This window comes from Melospiza georgiana, chromosome 12 (genome assembly GCF_028018845.1).
Source record: "Melospiza georgiana isolate bMelGeo1 chromosome 12, bMelGeo1.pri, whole genome shotgun sequence".
In the NCBI taxonomy this organism is placed as follows: domain Eukaryota; kingdom Metazoa; phylum Chordata; class Aves; order Passeriformes; family Passerellidae; genus Melospiza; species Melospiza georgiana.
Genome location: NC_080441.1, coordinates 6,572,291 through 6,588,070, shown reverse-complemented (window position 1 = coordinate 6,588,070; position 15,780 = coordinate 6,572,291). Strand labels below are relative to the sequence as shown.

The following is a 15,780-nucleotide window of genomic DNA, read 5'->3' as shown; positions in this document are numbered from 1 at the left end:
CTAGAACCCCAAAAATCTATTTTTCACCCCGCGATAAATTCACTATCCTTAAACTGTCGTGCCTTGCAGATCTTCATCTAAGGTTGGTCATTTGCTCCATGGGTCATAATCAAAACCACAGGGTTCTTGGGCTCCGTACCAGGGTCTCTGAGCCCCTGGGAGGGGTCTCGGCAGTCCAGGACAGCCAGAGGGATGTCCTGAATTCCAACAGAGACAAAAGCCGACTCCCATGACCAACCCTTGAAATGGTTCTGGGAGAGAGGGGGGAGCGGGCTTCTTCCGGCAGTTTCTAACCGGGGGTGGTCCCTCTTTGCCCGGCTCGGAGGGGAGGCAGTTTGGGTGGGTTTGGGGCTGGATTTCTTTACCCGGCTCGGAGGGGAGGCAGTTTGGGTGGGTTTGGGGCTGGATTTCTTTGCCCGGCTCGGAGGGGAGGCAGTTTGGGTGGGTTTGGGTGCTGGATTTCCGCTGCTCGGGGAGATCACGGTGTGGCCGCGCTGCGGCCAGCGGGAGGCAGCGGCGGCCACGGACAGCCCCGTCTCCAGCTCCAGTACTCGAGATTCTTTCTGGCGGCAGCACTGAGTGTAGAAAGGGTAAATAGTGTACAGAGTGTAAAAAGAGTAAGAAAGTGTACGAAGTGTAAAAAGCCCCGGCGCTTCCCAAGTCCCTGCGATGGTCTCGTTCATATTTCTGGGCTGCAGCGCCGCCTTTGACGCGCAGGGGGCGCCCGCGAGGCGTCCGAGTGGCCGCGCAGGCGCGTTCGGGGGCGCGGTGCCCTTCCTGGCCTGCAGTACCGCGCGCTGCCACCAGGCGGCGGCAGCGACCCGAGCGCTGAGCTCTGCAGCGACACGAAACGCGCGGAGCTGCTCCCGCTGCCTGCACAGAAATCGGGTTTTTTTCTCCCGTTTTCAAGCCCTTTATTGTTTCATTTATATAATTTATATGTACAGAAGTTGCATTTGTATTTTCAAGCCCATATGTATCTTTATTTGTAGGACCAAAACAAAAAATGTGACCTAGAGACATAGGTTAAAACCTGTTATCTCCCTTTCTATTTTCTAAAGCCCACTTGAAGGGATCTTTCTTACCCCATATTTATTTCCTTAAAGTTTCTATAAAAGTATAACAGAATTGTGGCTAAGTGTATTCTTTAAAATCAGAGAGCTGAGTTTTACCACCAGGGCTTCTTAGCATAAGCAAATAACAGATGTGAAAGTACTCTGCAGGAAGAAAGCATGACATGAAACAAACATTTATTTAAAAGGACTGTACAGACAAATTAAACTCACACTGTTACTCCTATGAGGCACAGGAGTGAAATACTTAAAACACAGAAGCCAGTGAAAACACCAGATATTGCTAGAATACCTAAATACTAAAATGAAAATGTATGCTGGAGGAATTAGGAAACTGTAAAATAAAAGAATAAAGCACTTTTTAATGTATTTAAAGTGCTAGTGAAGTCTTAATTTCTTGAATAGTATGCTATTTAAAGTAACACATCAATGTCTACTCTTTCAAATTTAGATTATGTAAATTGAAGCCACTGTCAGGTTCAGTCAGGGTCCTGTTTATAAAGCTAAGGTTGAATTCAGGAAGTGCAAGTATTTAAATTTGCCTTACATTTTCTCTGTAGTTAATGTGTCCTTGGCACTGAAGTTTGGACAACTGATCCACCCCAGCTTGGGTGTGAAAATTTCTGTAGCAAAGCATTTAGATGCAGTACAGTGTTTGCATCCTTTTACTTATGAGCTTAGGGCTGATGGCAGGGTGAAATTCTTGGGATTTTGGTTTTTTTCTGTTTGGTTGCAGAAGAACAGGACTATCCTTTGAGGCAAGTGATGAACAAAGACCCTGAAAACCATCTTTACCAAGAGAATCCAGTTCTTTTGTTGTTGCATGGATACCCCTTTTAAAAACAGAACGACAAAGACAGGGTTAAACCAGACTTCAATAATATTAACGTCTCCTAAGCTTTGAGGAGGGTCTCATTGTGGCTACTCAGACAATTTGACCCAAATAAGAATAAATTTAAGTGAAGTGGAGACATACCCACAAAGACTTCAGGTACAAACGAAGAAGCCATTGTTGCTCCATGAAGCAAAAATGCAGCAGACTTGTGTTAAGAGCTGTACTTCAGACAGCTTCCTCTTCTGTCTGAATAGCAAGAAATCAATATTTCATAATTACTCCTCCAGTCTCTTGAGAGAGTTGCCTGGGAGAAAAGAGCCTGGGGCTGTCACGAGAAGAGTTCTTCAGGTAAACTTCTGTGATTGTTCCATGAGAGAAAAGAGAACTCGTTCCCTATGAGAGACACTGCTTCCCTCCCTGCCCCCACCCCATGGTCCCCTAATGCATAACACATATTTTATCTCCTGAAATGGCTGGAATCATAGAATAGCTCAAGTATGAAGAGATCCGTAAGGATCATCAGGTCCAACTGCCTAGCATTAAACTGTATGGCTGAGAGTGAAATCCAGGTGATGCTCCAACCCTGACAGGCTTGGTGCCTTGGCCACTTCCCTGGGTCACTGGGCCAGTGACCAAGCACTCTCTCAGAGAAGAACCTTCTCCTGGTGTCCAATCTGAGCTTCCCTCAATGCAGCTTCATTCTATCTCCTCATGTCCTGTTGCTGGTCATCAGAGGGGGATCAGCACCTCCTCCTGCCCTGGAGGAAGCTGTAGGCTGTGATGAGGGCACCCCTCAGCCCTCTTTTCTCCAAACTGAACAAGCCAAGTGTCCTCAGCTGCTCCTCAGAGGTTTTGTCCTGGTCACACAGGTGACTCCAGAGTAACAGTCTGATGTCCTTCCTGCACTGGGGCATCCCAAACTGCCCCAAGGCCCCACCAGTGCAGAGCAGAGTGAGACAATCAGCTGGCAATGCTGTGCTGCATGTACCCCAGGCTGTGGTTGGCCCTTCTGGCAGCCAGGGCACCCTGCTGACTCATCTCCAGTTACACTCACCCTCAGCAATGATGCTATTCGTATGGCAGAATATCCTTTGTAAAGGATGTAAAAATTGTAAATACTAGTACAGTCGATGCAAACACAGTGTGTCAGATTCACTTTAAAAAAACCATAAACCAAACTCTAACCTTGTAAACACAAAAGAACATGAAACTAGTTTAAAAAAGTAAAAGTACAAAACTGTTGTACTAACTTAGTAAATGATGCATCCTTAAGTATACTTCAGTTCAGGGATCTCCCAAGAAAGAAAGAACCTGGCAAAGTAACAGGAAAGTGAGAACAACTATGACTAACCCTACCTATTTCAGAACTGTAAGTACAAATCAATCCTGCTATTCACACTACATCATTGCAGACCATTCACCCACTTCATTGTCACTACTTCTTAAATTTATGTACAACTACCATCAAAGTATGCTGCTCTCCTGTATGCACTCTGGGGAAGCCCACATTCTGTCTTTTAACTCTGTGCAGTTTCCCTTCAACTCCATAGGAATTGCTCTGAACAGGGCACACAGCATGAGACCACCCTGACATTTGGAACAGTAAAATCCAGTATTTGTGCTACAAAACATACATAACACACTATTGCCATTTGGAGCATGGAGACTTTCTTCCATTATTGCTATCTCAGAGACCAAATCCCTGTAGTTCAGCTGGCAGAATCTGCTTTTCACATAATTTCAGGGGTAGATAGTTCACATTGTGTCTGCTGTTGACAGATGTTGATTTGTAACATTAAAACATTAAAGATGTTGATTTGTAGCATTAAAAGATATTGACTATGTAACATTAAAATGGAGGTATATCTCCTGAACCTGGTTCAAGTTTTAGGACTATGTTCAGCAAATCACCCGTGTACTTCGTGGCAGACTTAGGAAATTAATGGCCACGTATGTGATTTGGCCTGCAAAATTGCATCACGTGGATTTATTACAGTTGCCAGCATTTGGCAAAGTTCTTGGAGCAGAGACTTGGGGCTTCCCTGTTCTTCCTGTCTAACAAGCCAAATTCCCAATATAACCACTCTAACATAATATAGAGAGAAACCTGGGCTAAAGAGAGAAGTGTGATCAAGCAGATCCTGCGTCCCAGAGTTAGTGAAAAGAATATTTAACACTTGAAATCAATTTAGGCAACAGAGGTGGTCACAAAACTGGGATTAGAGATGAGTAAATTTCAGGTGCCAGTTCTGTAAGTGGATCATTGCCATCCTCCCCACTGCAAGAACTGTTGTTAAATTACATGAAAGAAAGGGAAGACATACAGGGAGTGATCAACTCCAGATACTTTAGTCAGGGTTCTTTTGGCACACAGGGAATAAGAAAACAAACTGGCCTGAAGTAAAGCTTATTTGAAAATGACCTATTAAAAGACAGAAAATTAGAAAGTTTTGATTGAGGGAGGACAGTGACACCAAAGCTTGTTGGTTCTGGTGAAATACATAATTTTTAGTTGACACTGCTCCTCATGCATGTTCCTGAACTTTCCTATGCTCCAGTGGAGGACATGTCTGCCAGATTTTGGCTGTAGAAACCAGGAACAGAGGACATGCAGAATGGGTGATGTGCAGTCTGTGCACACAGAGATCTGGGATATATCATGCATGTTTCCTAGAGAACCACAGAGCATTGGTCAGCCATAAAGACTAGGAGGACCACCAATACAGTTCACTTCAGCCTTGTTCTTAAGTCAATCAGTCTTTTGACTACTGAAAAGAATAACCTGTTAAGATGTTAAAGCATGACAAATTACATCATTTTTAGAAATTCATACACAGCCAGCACCTTTTCAAGTTTTAAGTCAAGTTTGAGGGAATGGTACAATCAGCTTCAGTAAATCAAAACCCACGTGTGTCCTTAGTGCACTGATTTTCTGTATAACAAGTCTCCTTTTCCCTGAACATTTTCTGTTTAAAAAGAGTTGCATTGGATACCCAAACCTACCCAGTCTTATGAGATTGGAGAACAAATTGTTCTTAAGTGAAACAAACAGACAGTCTGCTCTTTCAGCACTTCAAACAGTCCCCTGTTATCAGGAGAAAACAGAATAATCTTTTAGTAACATCTGTTTTTCAAAAAGGGAACATAAAAGCATTTGTGGTAATCACATTTGATCAAGAGAAATAGCCTGACATTTAGGATACTTGCACAAAGAATTCCAGTTTGTTTAGGAGTACAAAAGATGGAGAAATTGAAATGTTAAACTGTAGCACCAGTAATATTTACTTTCCTAAAACCAAATCTTAAAGACTGGAAGGAACTTAGAGCAGGATCATTGTGCTTACATTGCATTTAAATAGAAAACAATGAGACAGTCATACTTGAGTCTGCAATTCAGCAAAGTCTGGGCAAATTTGCCATTCTACTGGAAGAGTACTGGGACAGGAGCTGGTCACAATCTTCTGGATTTCATTCATCCTGTTTCCTCTTGGGCTTTTTGGGGTTCCGAGAGCGGCTCTTGGCTTTGCACAGGGGACAGATGGGCGCGTTCCGGTGGATTTGCTGGTGACACGACAGACACGCCTGAAATGCAATTGCAGCCTCTGGTTACAAACACCAAAGTGGCCTTGGCACACAGGTTATTTGTTGGGGAAGATGAAACAGGAATGCCTTATAAATATGATTGCCTGGCAAAAGATTTTGAGAATATGGAAACTATAAGCGAGATTGAAATGAAGGCAAGCTTTGAGATACCAAGCCTTAGTTACTGAACAACTGGAGAACAATGGTGTGGCCAGGTGAAGGTAATCTCCTTTTGATGGAACAACACCCTCTGCTTGCAGACAGGCCCAAGGGTCAGAGCAGACCCTGCCAGCTTGGCAGAAGGGGCCCAAAGAGGAGTTTTTAGGGTTTAAAATGTAACACAGTGTGGTAATGTAATGATTCTTATAGGCTGTATGGAAATGCTATAGGATTTTTATCTTGTACTAGATTGGTTAGTGAGAATTAGAATATTCAACACAGAAGAAGCTTTATTGTATTGTAACGGGAACCTTACTCTCTTACTCTCTTATGCTTTTTACTCTCTTACCCTTTTACTCCCTTACCCTTTTACTCTCTCACCCTCTCATCCTCTCTCCCCCTCTCTTCTCAGGGGCCTGCTCTGAGCTGTGTTTGGCAGCTCCCAGCAGGGCCCTGCACCCAGGCCCTTTGCAATAAACCCCAAGTTCCTGACCTGGCTTCAGAGATCTCTCATCTCCATGCATCCTGACTGTCCTAGAGTTGTTGAGTTCCAGTACAGACAAAACCAAGGCTCCTTGCCTGCAAAGGCAGACTGCTGCTGTATTCTATACTACCTAGGTTATGTGGATTGTAATTTCAGGCTTACTGAAAAACAGAGCATCTCATTGAGTTAAAACTGCATTTCTGCAGACATATGGCTCACACATGTACCAGTAACTTTAAATTCTATTTTGTGTTAAAGGTTACAGTGATGTTTTAAAGGTGTTTACCTGCCTAATAGCTCACTGAGTCAGAGAAGTTACAGTGATGGCCAACTGCAGTGTCACAGAGTTGGAGGCAGGAGTAGGTGATTGGATGAATTCCACATATTTAACACAGGTACAGAACTCTGCCCTTTTGCTCCAGACTAAGCCCTGTAATTTATGTTTGACTGAAGCCTATTACTTGCAGAATGGCTTTTCAATTGCCTAGCTACAGATAGTAAGTATATTACTTTGGAGTGTACCTACATCAGTTTGCTTTCTTAGTGACTCTGGAACCTGGGTGGGAGGAATACCCCAATGTAACTACTTAACTCTTCTCACTACATAAGGAGCTCAGTAAAACTGTCACTGAATTGCCTGTGGTTATGTTACATTAATCCACATGTTACTCATGAAGATCCCTAGTGCAGAAGCAATAGCTTTTCCTGGTAATTTATACCATTGGTAATTTCCCACATAAAATATGTGCACTGTTTTTAATATGACTCCATATGGCATTAAGTAAGAGCCACTACTTTTTCTTTTGCCAAGTTTTTTCTCTTCCTTACATGCCTTGCTCCCTTGTGAGACACAAGAGGAATGGGGAGTGCCTACATCTCTGCTGAGGGTGACTCTTAAGTCCTAAAAGATTCTTATCCTTAACCGTTGATGACTGGTGCTACTACTTTAGTCTACTGCTTGCTCTTGTTTTGAACCACTGCAAGGAAAATCGCAATCAGAACACGTAATTTTTCCTTTTCACAAACATCAATCACCTTCTGAACATAATGCATTCCAATGACAAAAGAGAAAACCGAGCACATTCCATCTGCTGACCTTCATTGGAGGTGGCTGCTGTCTGAAAGTTGCTGTCTGTCTGGTGTCTTGCTTCCTGGCCACCTGCAGCTGTTGGGCAGCTGCTGCAGCTGCAGCCAGAGACTCTGGGATGGGAGGCTCCTGTGGTTCTGTCTGCCATTCTGCTTTCTGCTTTTCAAAGTAGCTAGACAAAAGAATGACAAACAAAAAAAATGTAACCACCTTCTGCAGTATTTCATTAGTCTGTAAAGGATATTTGGTGTTAAAATACAGTGGATCACATTTCCCTATCGTGTTCCTCCACTAGAGTCAAACTGCCAAATTGCCTACACATTGACTGGTTCATAAATAGAATATGTGGTGTTTCCTTCTGCATTTCTACACTTCAGCCAGATTCCAGACTAGATGTAAATCCAGTAAGATGAAAAACAGACAGACATGTACAGAAGAAAAATAGGCAACAGCTTCAGATGCACCTCTGTCAAACAGTTTTTCTATTTTTTCTGTTAAAATTAATAACTTTTGCACACAACAGATTAATAAACAGATCAATACATTATTTGTAGTGTCAAGGTGTTTGGAATGTAAAACAACATTTCTATAGAAATACAAGGGAAATCTTGAAAACTGTATGTGTGTGTAAATATATATATAAAATATATATTAATTGTATATAATAATAGTACTATAGTAATTGTACTTATACTGTATAGTATTGTAAAAGTATATATATTAATTGTGCTGGGCAATAAGAGCAGTACATGCTTATTAAAACATCCCTTGCATTTAAAACTATTAAGCAAAGGTCTATTAAGCAAAGGACACTGTTCTTTGAATAGTAGCTAATTCTGCCACTCTGCCCTGCCTAGGTTATATGTAAAAATGAGACTGTGATTTATTATCCAAATCCATTTCACATCTCAGGGAAACTTGTTGACAGTCACTGGTATTTGGCTAAAAGCCACTGCCATGTGCAGGCAGCAAAAAGTAAAACTGACTAGGAGCAGCACAACCCAACTGAAGAACACCTGGTTTGCATCCCTCTCATGTATTGCCTCCTGCTATCGCTCGCTAAAGAAGTAATTTTCAAGGAAAAATAAAAATATAGAAAAAGCAACATAGAGTATAAAACCTAGAAGGCTAACAACCACCCTTAAATGTTTGCATGTGGTATGTAGAGTTTGTAGCCTGGAATAACCTAAATTTAACTTGAAACAAATTCAGACTGAATGTTATCAAACACATGTCCTCCACATCCCTTTCTTGTTAACTTGTGTTTTTCATGCTTACCTCTAGGGTTGTTTTTTTTCCACCTACCAACAAAATTAAGATGAGAAAATAACCAGTAGAATTGAAAGAAAGCACAGGGCCAGACAATGTTTGCTTTGGAGACTTACTCGAGGGACAGCTTCTCTTCCTCCTCACACAGGTCTGGCAGCCTCTGCAGACCCAGGGTCATCCTCAAGGCATCCACGTGCTCCTTGAGGGGCTTGTACTCCTCGTGCAGCCGGCGAGTCGACTCCAGGAGCTTGTTCAGATCGTTCTCAGACTGCTTGATGGTGTTCTCCATCTGAAACAGCAGGTTGGGCATGCATTTAAAGAGCTGTTCCTCTCTGACTGAGCAGCAGATTGGACCAGAAACAGGAGATTTTTCTCACTCAAGTTGGAGGAGATTTGAGACAATGAAATAGTAAAGCAAAGACTTAAGGTATTGGGAGGATGAAAAATGGGCAAAGGAGAAGCAACAGAAAGTGACATATGAGATGCATTTTCATTTTTAAAAAGTGCACTCAACCTATAGGACCCTCTGAACAACAAAAAAAGCAGAGAGACAGGCTACAAATAAAGCTGGCAAGTGAGGAGCTATGGAAGACTCTCAAGAGACATTAAAAAGAACTTAAAGTAGGATAAACTAATTTTCTGTGTTTCTAAGATACCTGAACACTGACTGGCAGAAGTTAACAAACAATCTAAGGAAAGGTTTCTGCTTCTCTTAAGCAGCAAGTGGGAAAAGCAGCAGAGAAAAAGACAATCTGACTGCACAAAGAGAGGAGGATGGAACAGAGGCTGAGGTTGTGCAGCTGGGCAGGGGAACAGACATTTGAAGCCATAAATAAATGCAGTCTGCACAGCCAGTACATAGCTTGTACTTTTTCACTTGTTGGAGCCTTTTTCTTCCAGTGCAACACAGATACCTTCAGAGCTAAAACGTCCATGTAAATGCTCTAATATGACATTAAAAATGTATTTAAAAATATATTCCAAATTCAGCCCCTCTAATTGGCTAATCTTCCCTGTTTACAAATTGCTTTTTTCTCTTTTTTGTATTAATTCCCTTCAAGCTGGTGCTTTTTGATGTTTGGTGATTCCACTGTGGGATGAAGGTCAGCTCTTACTAAGAATTTAACAAACACTCTGTATTTTCTCAAAATCTCCTAGTCCCACCTAGCTGCCAGAGTTTCTGTGTGCTAAATGAGAACAGACTAACAGGAAGAACTGTTTTCTATGGGACAGCTGGTGTGGTATCACTGTGGCTCTGGTAAAGTCACAGCCACAACAGGCTTAGTTATCTTATCTATCCTCTCAGTGCAACAGCTTATCATGCCAGCATTATAAAATATCCTGCCCTACAAAGAGAAATAACAATTATCCTGAGGTGTATTTGCTTTGCACTCTCTGCAGGATCCCAGGATGGTGTTGTAAAGTGCACGTATTGAACCGGTGATGCTTCCCTCGTGCACAGTTCCACAAGCTGGGGGATGATTCACGTGCAGCTGTGTCTGAGTCAGTGTCTGAGCCGGGCCGGCACTCACCACGTTAATGTCAGCGTGGATCAGCCTCAGCTCCTCCACGTGAGCCATCTTCTCCTGCAGCAGCAGGTCCATTTCTTGTTTGTATTCTTTCAGGTGCCTCTCCTCAGACTCCAGGGCTTCAAATTCTGCTTTCAGTCTTGCCTTTATTTTTTCCATCTGCAAAGTCTTATTCCTGAATCCCGGTGACGATTAAAACACAGAGAGACAACAGTAAGTCACTGACACATATTTGTGTGGGGTGTCAGTTTATATGGGATTAGGTAGAGGAAAGAGGGCAATAGCAGCAATAGACAAGAATGAGACGAAATGAGTCTGAGAGAGGGTGAATACAAGGAGAATACTGAATTCTAATGCCAGCTCTTTTGCTGAGCTTTTCAGTGGTAAGAGAATCCTTGCATAGAAATATGAAATTAATAGAATGTTGTGAGGTTTTGACCAGAAGAGCATGGCAGAAAGCATGGTCAGTCACTTGGACAATTAATTATGGCTACATATTCCAAGCCTCTGTCTGTAGAATACATGAAATGCAGATTAAAATAAAGTCTGCTAAATCTATCAAAGGTGAATCTGTAAATATAAGGAAATCTCATGTTTGTTTTGAAGGAAATTCTTCACAGAATGCAAGCTTCAATGAATAAATAGGTTTATTTGATCAGATTTTGTTAAAGGTGACTCAAAATGGACATCAATGTTGCAAGTAGGACTGGCTTTTCGACACTGATTTTTTTTTATTTAAAATACACTCAAGCAACTTGTTTGATACTTCACTGTACACTAAAGCTAAGCATCACCTTTTCTCTACCTTATACCACAAAATAATAGCAAAAATCCGTCAAGTGCAGTTAATACTTCACCTTTGAATGTGTGATTAGAAAACTGAATGCACTGTAAATTTCCAAATACAGGATACCACTCACTGAAAAATTACTATAAGTGTTACAGTAATTGGACCACACACTGTAGTAGGCCATACTTAGATCTGTTTTCTAAAACAGAGCCTGTGTACCTGTTGAGCACAAAATCATTGTTCTTACACTGTCACATCTCAAATAGTTTGGGGATACTAGACAGGCAAATATCTTGGCTTGATCTTTGTTCACCTCTGTGGTATTGTGTGAAGAAAGCTGAGGCCCATACTCTGCTGCCAAATTCACTTGTTCCATGAATAAAGTGTTCCTTAGAGATGCTGTAACCAGCCACAAGTGCCTGTGATCACCTGGGAGCTGGGAATCCTCTCTGCCAGCCCTCTCTCCTCTCTCTGCCAGCCCTCTCTGGCTGTCATGTCCCAAACACTTCTCATGGCTCTGGGTTTCACAGTCAGCATGCCTTCCACTCTGAGCTGCATTCAAAACCTCTGCTCTCTCTAAGGTGTTTGGCTCCAACTAAACAGAGAGCTCAGGCCTAATGCTGAAAATCGGTGCCCCAAACCAAGGAGTGGAAACACCCTGCCGAAAGTTATGGAAAAGGTTCCTGATGCAGGAACGAGCGGTACCCTGCCTGGCTTTTAATGAGCCCCCTCTCCCACAGCATCCTGCAGCTCACCCTACAAAGGATAGCAAATTCCCGGTGCTCTGCACGGCATGAACCGCAGCCCCCGGGCCTTGTGGCAGGAGGGCATGGATGAAAAAGCCCCGGTGTGTCCCCATCCCCGGTGTGTCCCCATCCCCGCTGTGTCCCCATCCCCGGTGTGCCCGCTGTGTCCCCATCCCCGGTGTGTCCCCATCCCCGCTGTGTCCCCATCCCCGGTGTGCCCGCTGTGTCCCCATCCCCGGTGTGTCCCCCTCCCCGCTGTGTCCCCATCCCCGGTGTGTCCCCATCCCCGCTGTGTCCCCATCCCCGAGCAGGCAGGGACATCTCGGCGGGGCTCCCCGGTCGCTCCCCGCCTTTGCCCGAAGGAAGGGTGGGCAGGGACAGAGAGAGGATAGCGCAGAAGCCGCTGAGGCTCAGCCGCTCCCCTCTCATCCCGCACGGATCCGCCGCTCCCCGGCGGGCCTTGCCCTACCGCCGCCCTCTGCGGCGTACGGATGGACGGACGGACGGACAGACGGGTGGATGGATGGACAGATGGCTGTCCTGCACCCCGGTGCCGGCAGCGCTGCCCAGCCCGGTCCTGCCCGAGGGCACGTCCACCTTTGGATATTTGGGTGTCAGACGCTGCTGTCCTTGCCATACCCGATTCCTTCTCAGCCCGGGAGCGAGTGGGGCAAAATAACACATTCAGAGCCTCATGAATATGAAATACTAACTCAAAGGACTTAAAAACAAACAAACAAGCAGCGAAGCCCCTGCACAGCCCGACACCACTCCCCCGCCGCCGCTCGGTCCTTCCCCCCGCGCACTCCGCCTTCTCCCGTGCCATCACTCGGCGCTGCGCTCTGCAAATGCTCGACCATTGCCGCCCTGCACTTCGCATTCCAGCCGCGATTCCCAGCAGCAGATGCTCCCTCCCTGCTTAGAAAAATGTGTTTTGAGCTCCCGTCGTGAAGCCAGCGGTAGTTTTCTTTCCCTCAGCAGCACAATAGCTACTTTCGGATGGATGCAACTCCTCGGCTCCCCCGAGGAAAAAGCTGCTTCGCGTCAGCGATGGGGCACAAAGCAAACATACCTGATCTCCTTGATGCTCTCGAGTTTGCACATTATTTCTTGTTCATCTGCCATGCTTTTTACTCCCGGTTTACACCTCCTGTGAAAGGCACAAAATGCCCGGGGGGGAAAAAAAACCGAAACCAAACCAAAACAAAAAAACCATACAATAGACACAATGTAGTCACCCCCTGCTCGCATATGGGCTCTGAGCCTGTGCGGCAGAACTCTAGTGGGAGCTGTGGGACTTCGAGTCCGGGCTCCTATTGCTGCCCAGGCAGAGAGGCTGGAAAACGACTACAACACCCACAAGGCAGAGCAAAGCTCGCCTGCCCTTCTTCCTGCAAGTACATTTTAAATCAATTTGTCACGCCTCATTATGCCAGAGGTTGTTAGGAGTGCAAAAAGAGCAGGAGGCTTCCTTCTGAGATCTGTGCATATTCGTTAGAATATGCACTTGATGGGTTTGTGATTTTGATTAAAGGCTTTGACAAAAAGGGATGCTCTAGGCATTACTACTACAATGCTGTTTTCTCCTGGATGCTCTGAGCTTTCTACTGAATGTTCTAATTGCTCACCAAATCCAATCTTTGCAAGTTTCTGGGACTGATAATGAATAAGCTGCGTTTGTGAATAGAAGAGGTTGTCACTACAGGACACGAAATAACATGACACGCAGGCACTGCTGTTCTCAAGGTAAAAAGGGGGAAGTTTATTTTCTGACTCCAACATTTATAGAATTCCAAAAGTGACAGTGGATTGGAGGGTGACAGTGCCACCTCTCCGATGACACTGGACAAACCAAGAGTCCATCAAATTTCTCCTCCTCCATAAAAGAACGCAAAACAATAAGTTATTTACAGAAAGTGTGTGAGAAAGTTCATTACAAGAATTTAAACATCAGAAGGCTTAGAAAATCTTAAAAAATCATGGTGACATGTGAATAGATGTTTTATTTACTTTCTCCATTATTTAAGGACTTTTCCCTATATTGTTGTGTTCTTCAAATTAAAAAAAGATAGATGAAGGAAAACAGTGATAGCACCAGCATCCTCTTCATCACCCTACAGCTTTTGCAAAGAAATTAGAACATAAAAGGTCTTATCCTCATGTACTCTGAGTCAATTGCAAACTCTTGCTGCCTTAAAAATTGAAGGTTGTAGGACTGAACCCCAAGTGAGCTGTGTGCTCAGAGGGGACAGGCTTCTTCAATGCATGATTTAAATAGATGAACTAATTGGTTTGAGGGGGTAGAAGACAAGTTAGCTACAGTCAGCCAGTGAGTCTTGTTGCCAAGACAGTGAGGGAGGGAGAGCAGGCAGGGTGAGGACAAGAGGGAGAGAAGGAAAATGCCCTCAAACAGGAGTGATGAGAATCCCAGCCTATTTTTGCACTGCTTATCCTATTTTTTGATTCTTGTTTTTACAAGTTAATCTAAAAGGTTGAAGGCTGAAAATGAAAATGCAAGTTCAACTTGTTCCTTTACTCTGCTTTGAATGACACTAAGAAAACCACTTCACAAACTGTTGTAAATCAGTTGGAAGTTCTTGGGAAGTAAACCCACCCACAAGCCTTAGCAGTTATTTTTCCTCTCCATGTTTTAAAAAAGGAGAGAAAATATTACATCTTCACATTTCAAAGCACTGCAAAATAGTCAAAAAGTTTGACACTTGCAGTCCCAGCACATACAAATTAGTAGCATTCAACTTGTGCTTCATGCCTTTGGTCAAGTGTTTTAATGTCTGTGTTTCAATTTTTCTCCTAGACAAAGGGGGTCTGACAGTTCTTTATACGATCTGAAATCACCACACTGGTATGTATTATTTATTCTGGTGCTATTTATGAACTTTGATACATTTTGGATGCAAACAATGATCAGTTTTTTCCGGCATATGAACTGGATTTTTTTCAAAGAAAGCTAAGGTACTTATCTGAAAGAATACTTCAGCTGATCCTGAAAAATTCAACCTTCTTGTTGTTGTTTGATCCTTCTTAAACCAAGAGCCAACAGGCAAACAGATTTCAAAATAAGTTGCAGTATTATGCAGAATGAAACCAAGCCTAAAATACTCCCTTACCTCATTGAGCACAGACTGAATTTTTATGGAAAAATCCCCAACTGCTTCCATTTAGCAGTCTAACATCAGTCCATACACTTTAGCATTATGACAACAAATCTAGTTCAGAACAATTCCAATGGGAAGAATTTTTTTTCTCCCTAGATAATTATCCCAGCTACAGCAATTAATTCTAAAAGTCTGGATGTAGTGCTGCAATGTAGGACCCTTATAACCGAACTATTAAATATTAATATTCTAACTGCATTTTTTAAAAAGTGCAACATGTTTTATGAAATAAATAGCATTTAAAGAAATATTAGAGATTAAAGAGTAGTGGAGAAGAGCCCCCAGTAAAACACACAACAGAACTAAACTTGGGTTACTATACTGCTGGATTAGGTACAAGTCACCACCATAAGCAGAACGTGCAGCAATATTGTAAAACCTAAATATCAGAAAATGGATGAGTCAAAGTGGTGCATTCCAAGTAATGAAATTTGCTTTAAACTACTGAGTTTCTGAACTGGAAATAGATTGTTTCCGTATCCCATTGGGGTTTTGAGCTTTCAAAACATACTCTTCACATTTGATAGATTTTTTTCCTATGAGTAGGTCACCCCAATTCCACTGGCCATTTCATATGTTAAGGGAAAGCTGGTATTGGTTTCAGAATGCTTTGGGAATCTGAAGGTATAGCAACAATGAAACTGATAGAAATCAGTTTGATGCTAGCCCTGAGATTTTTAAAGTATCTAGTCCTTAAATATCAATGTTTTACGCAAAGCCTAAAGTATTTGCAAATATTATTAATCCTGTGCCGCAGCATCCTGCCTAGGTAAAGGTTTAAGTGCTCACACATGTTAATCTTGGCCCATCCCAAAGCTGTGCCTAAATATACCTGCGTTTGGTCATGTCCTTTATTTCATCCTCCAACCCCGTGACCTGCAGAACTGGGAGAACACGATATTGCAATAAAATAGCATCCATCTGCCCGCCCCGAGCCTCCTCCTGCTGTTCCAGCAGGGATGGGATGGCCGGAGGGGACAGCGCCAGGGGACACATCTCCCTTTTCCCGTTCCCCTCCGGAGCCCAACCGTGGCTCGGCCCCGCCATTCG

The 15,780-nt window shown here is 43.3% G+C and overlaps 1 protein-coding gene across 1 annotated transcript; it reads right to left on the bottom strand.

Annotated features, from left to right (window-relative positions):
- Nucleotides 1-2,768: 2,768 nt before the first annotated feature.
- Nucleotides 2,769-12,813, bottom strand: ZC4H2 (zinc finger C4H2-type containing). The gene is made up of 5 exons (XM_058032996.1): nucleotides 12,627-12,813; nucleotides 10,022-10,193; nucleotides 8,606-8,778; nucleotides 7,230-7,392; nucleotides 2,769-5,490 (listed from the first exon to the last, which is right to left on the bottom strand). The coding sequence occupies exons 1-5, from the start codon at nucleotides 12,803-12,805 to the stop codon at nucleotides 5,377-5,379; spliced, it is 801 nt and encodes a 266-aa protein (XP_057888979.1). The 5' UTR covers nucleotides 12,806-12,813; the 3' UTR covers nucleotides 2,769-5,376.
- Nucleotides 12,814-15,780: the final 2,967 nt, after the last annotated feature.

Coding starts and splice junctions, on each gene's coding strand:
- ZC4H2 (XM_058032996.1), bottom strand. CDS start 12,805: ATGCGAGCAGGGGGTGACTACATTGTGTCTATTGTATGGTTTTTTTGT. Junction 10,194..12,626: donor GAGAGCATCAAGGAGATCAG/GTATGTTTGCTT, acceptor ACCGGGATTCAG/GAATAAGACTTTGCAGATGG. Junction 7,393..8,605: donor GAAGAGAAGCTGTCCCTCGA/GTAAGTCTCCAA, acceptor TCTTTTGTCTAG/CTACTTTGAAAAGCAGAAAG.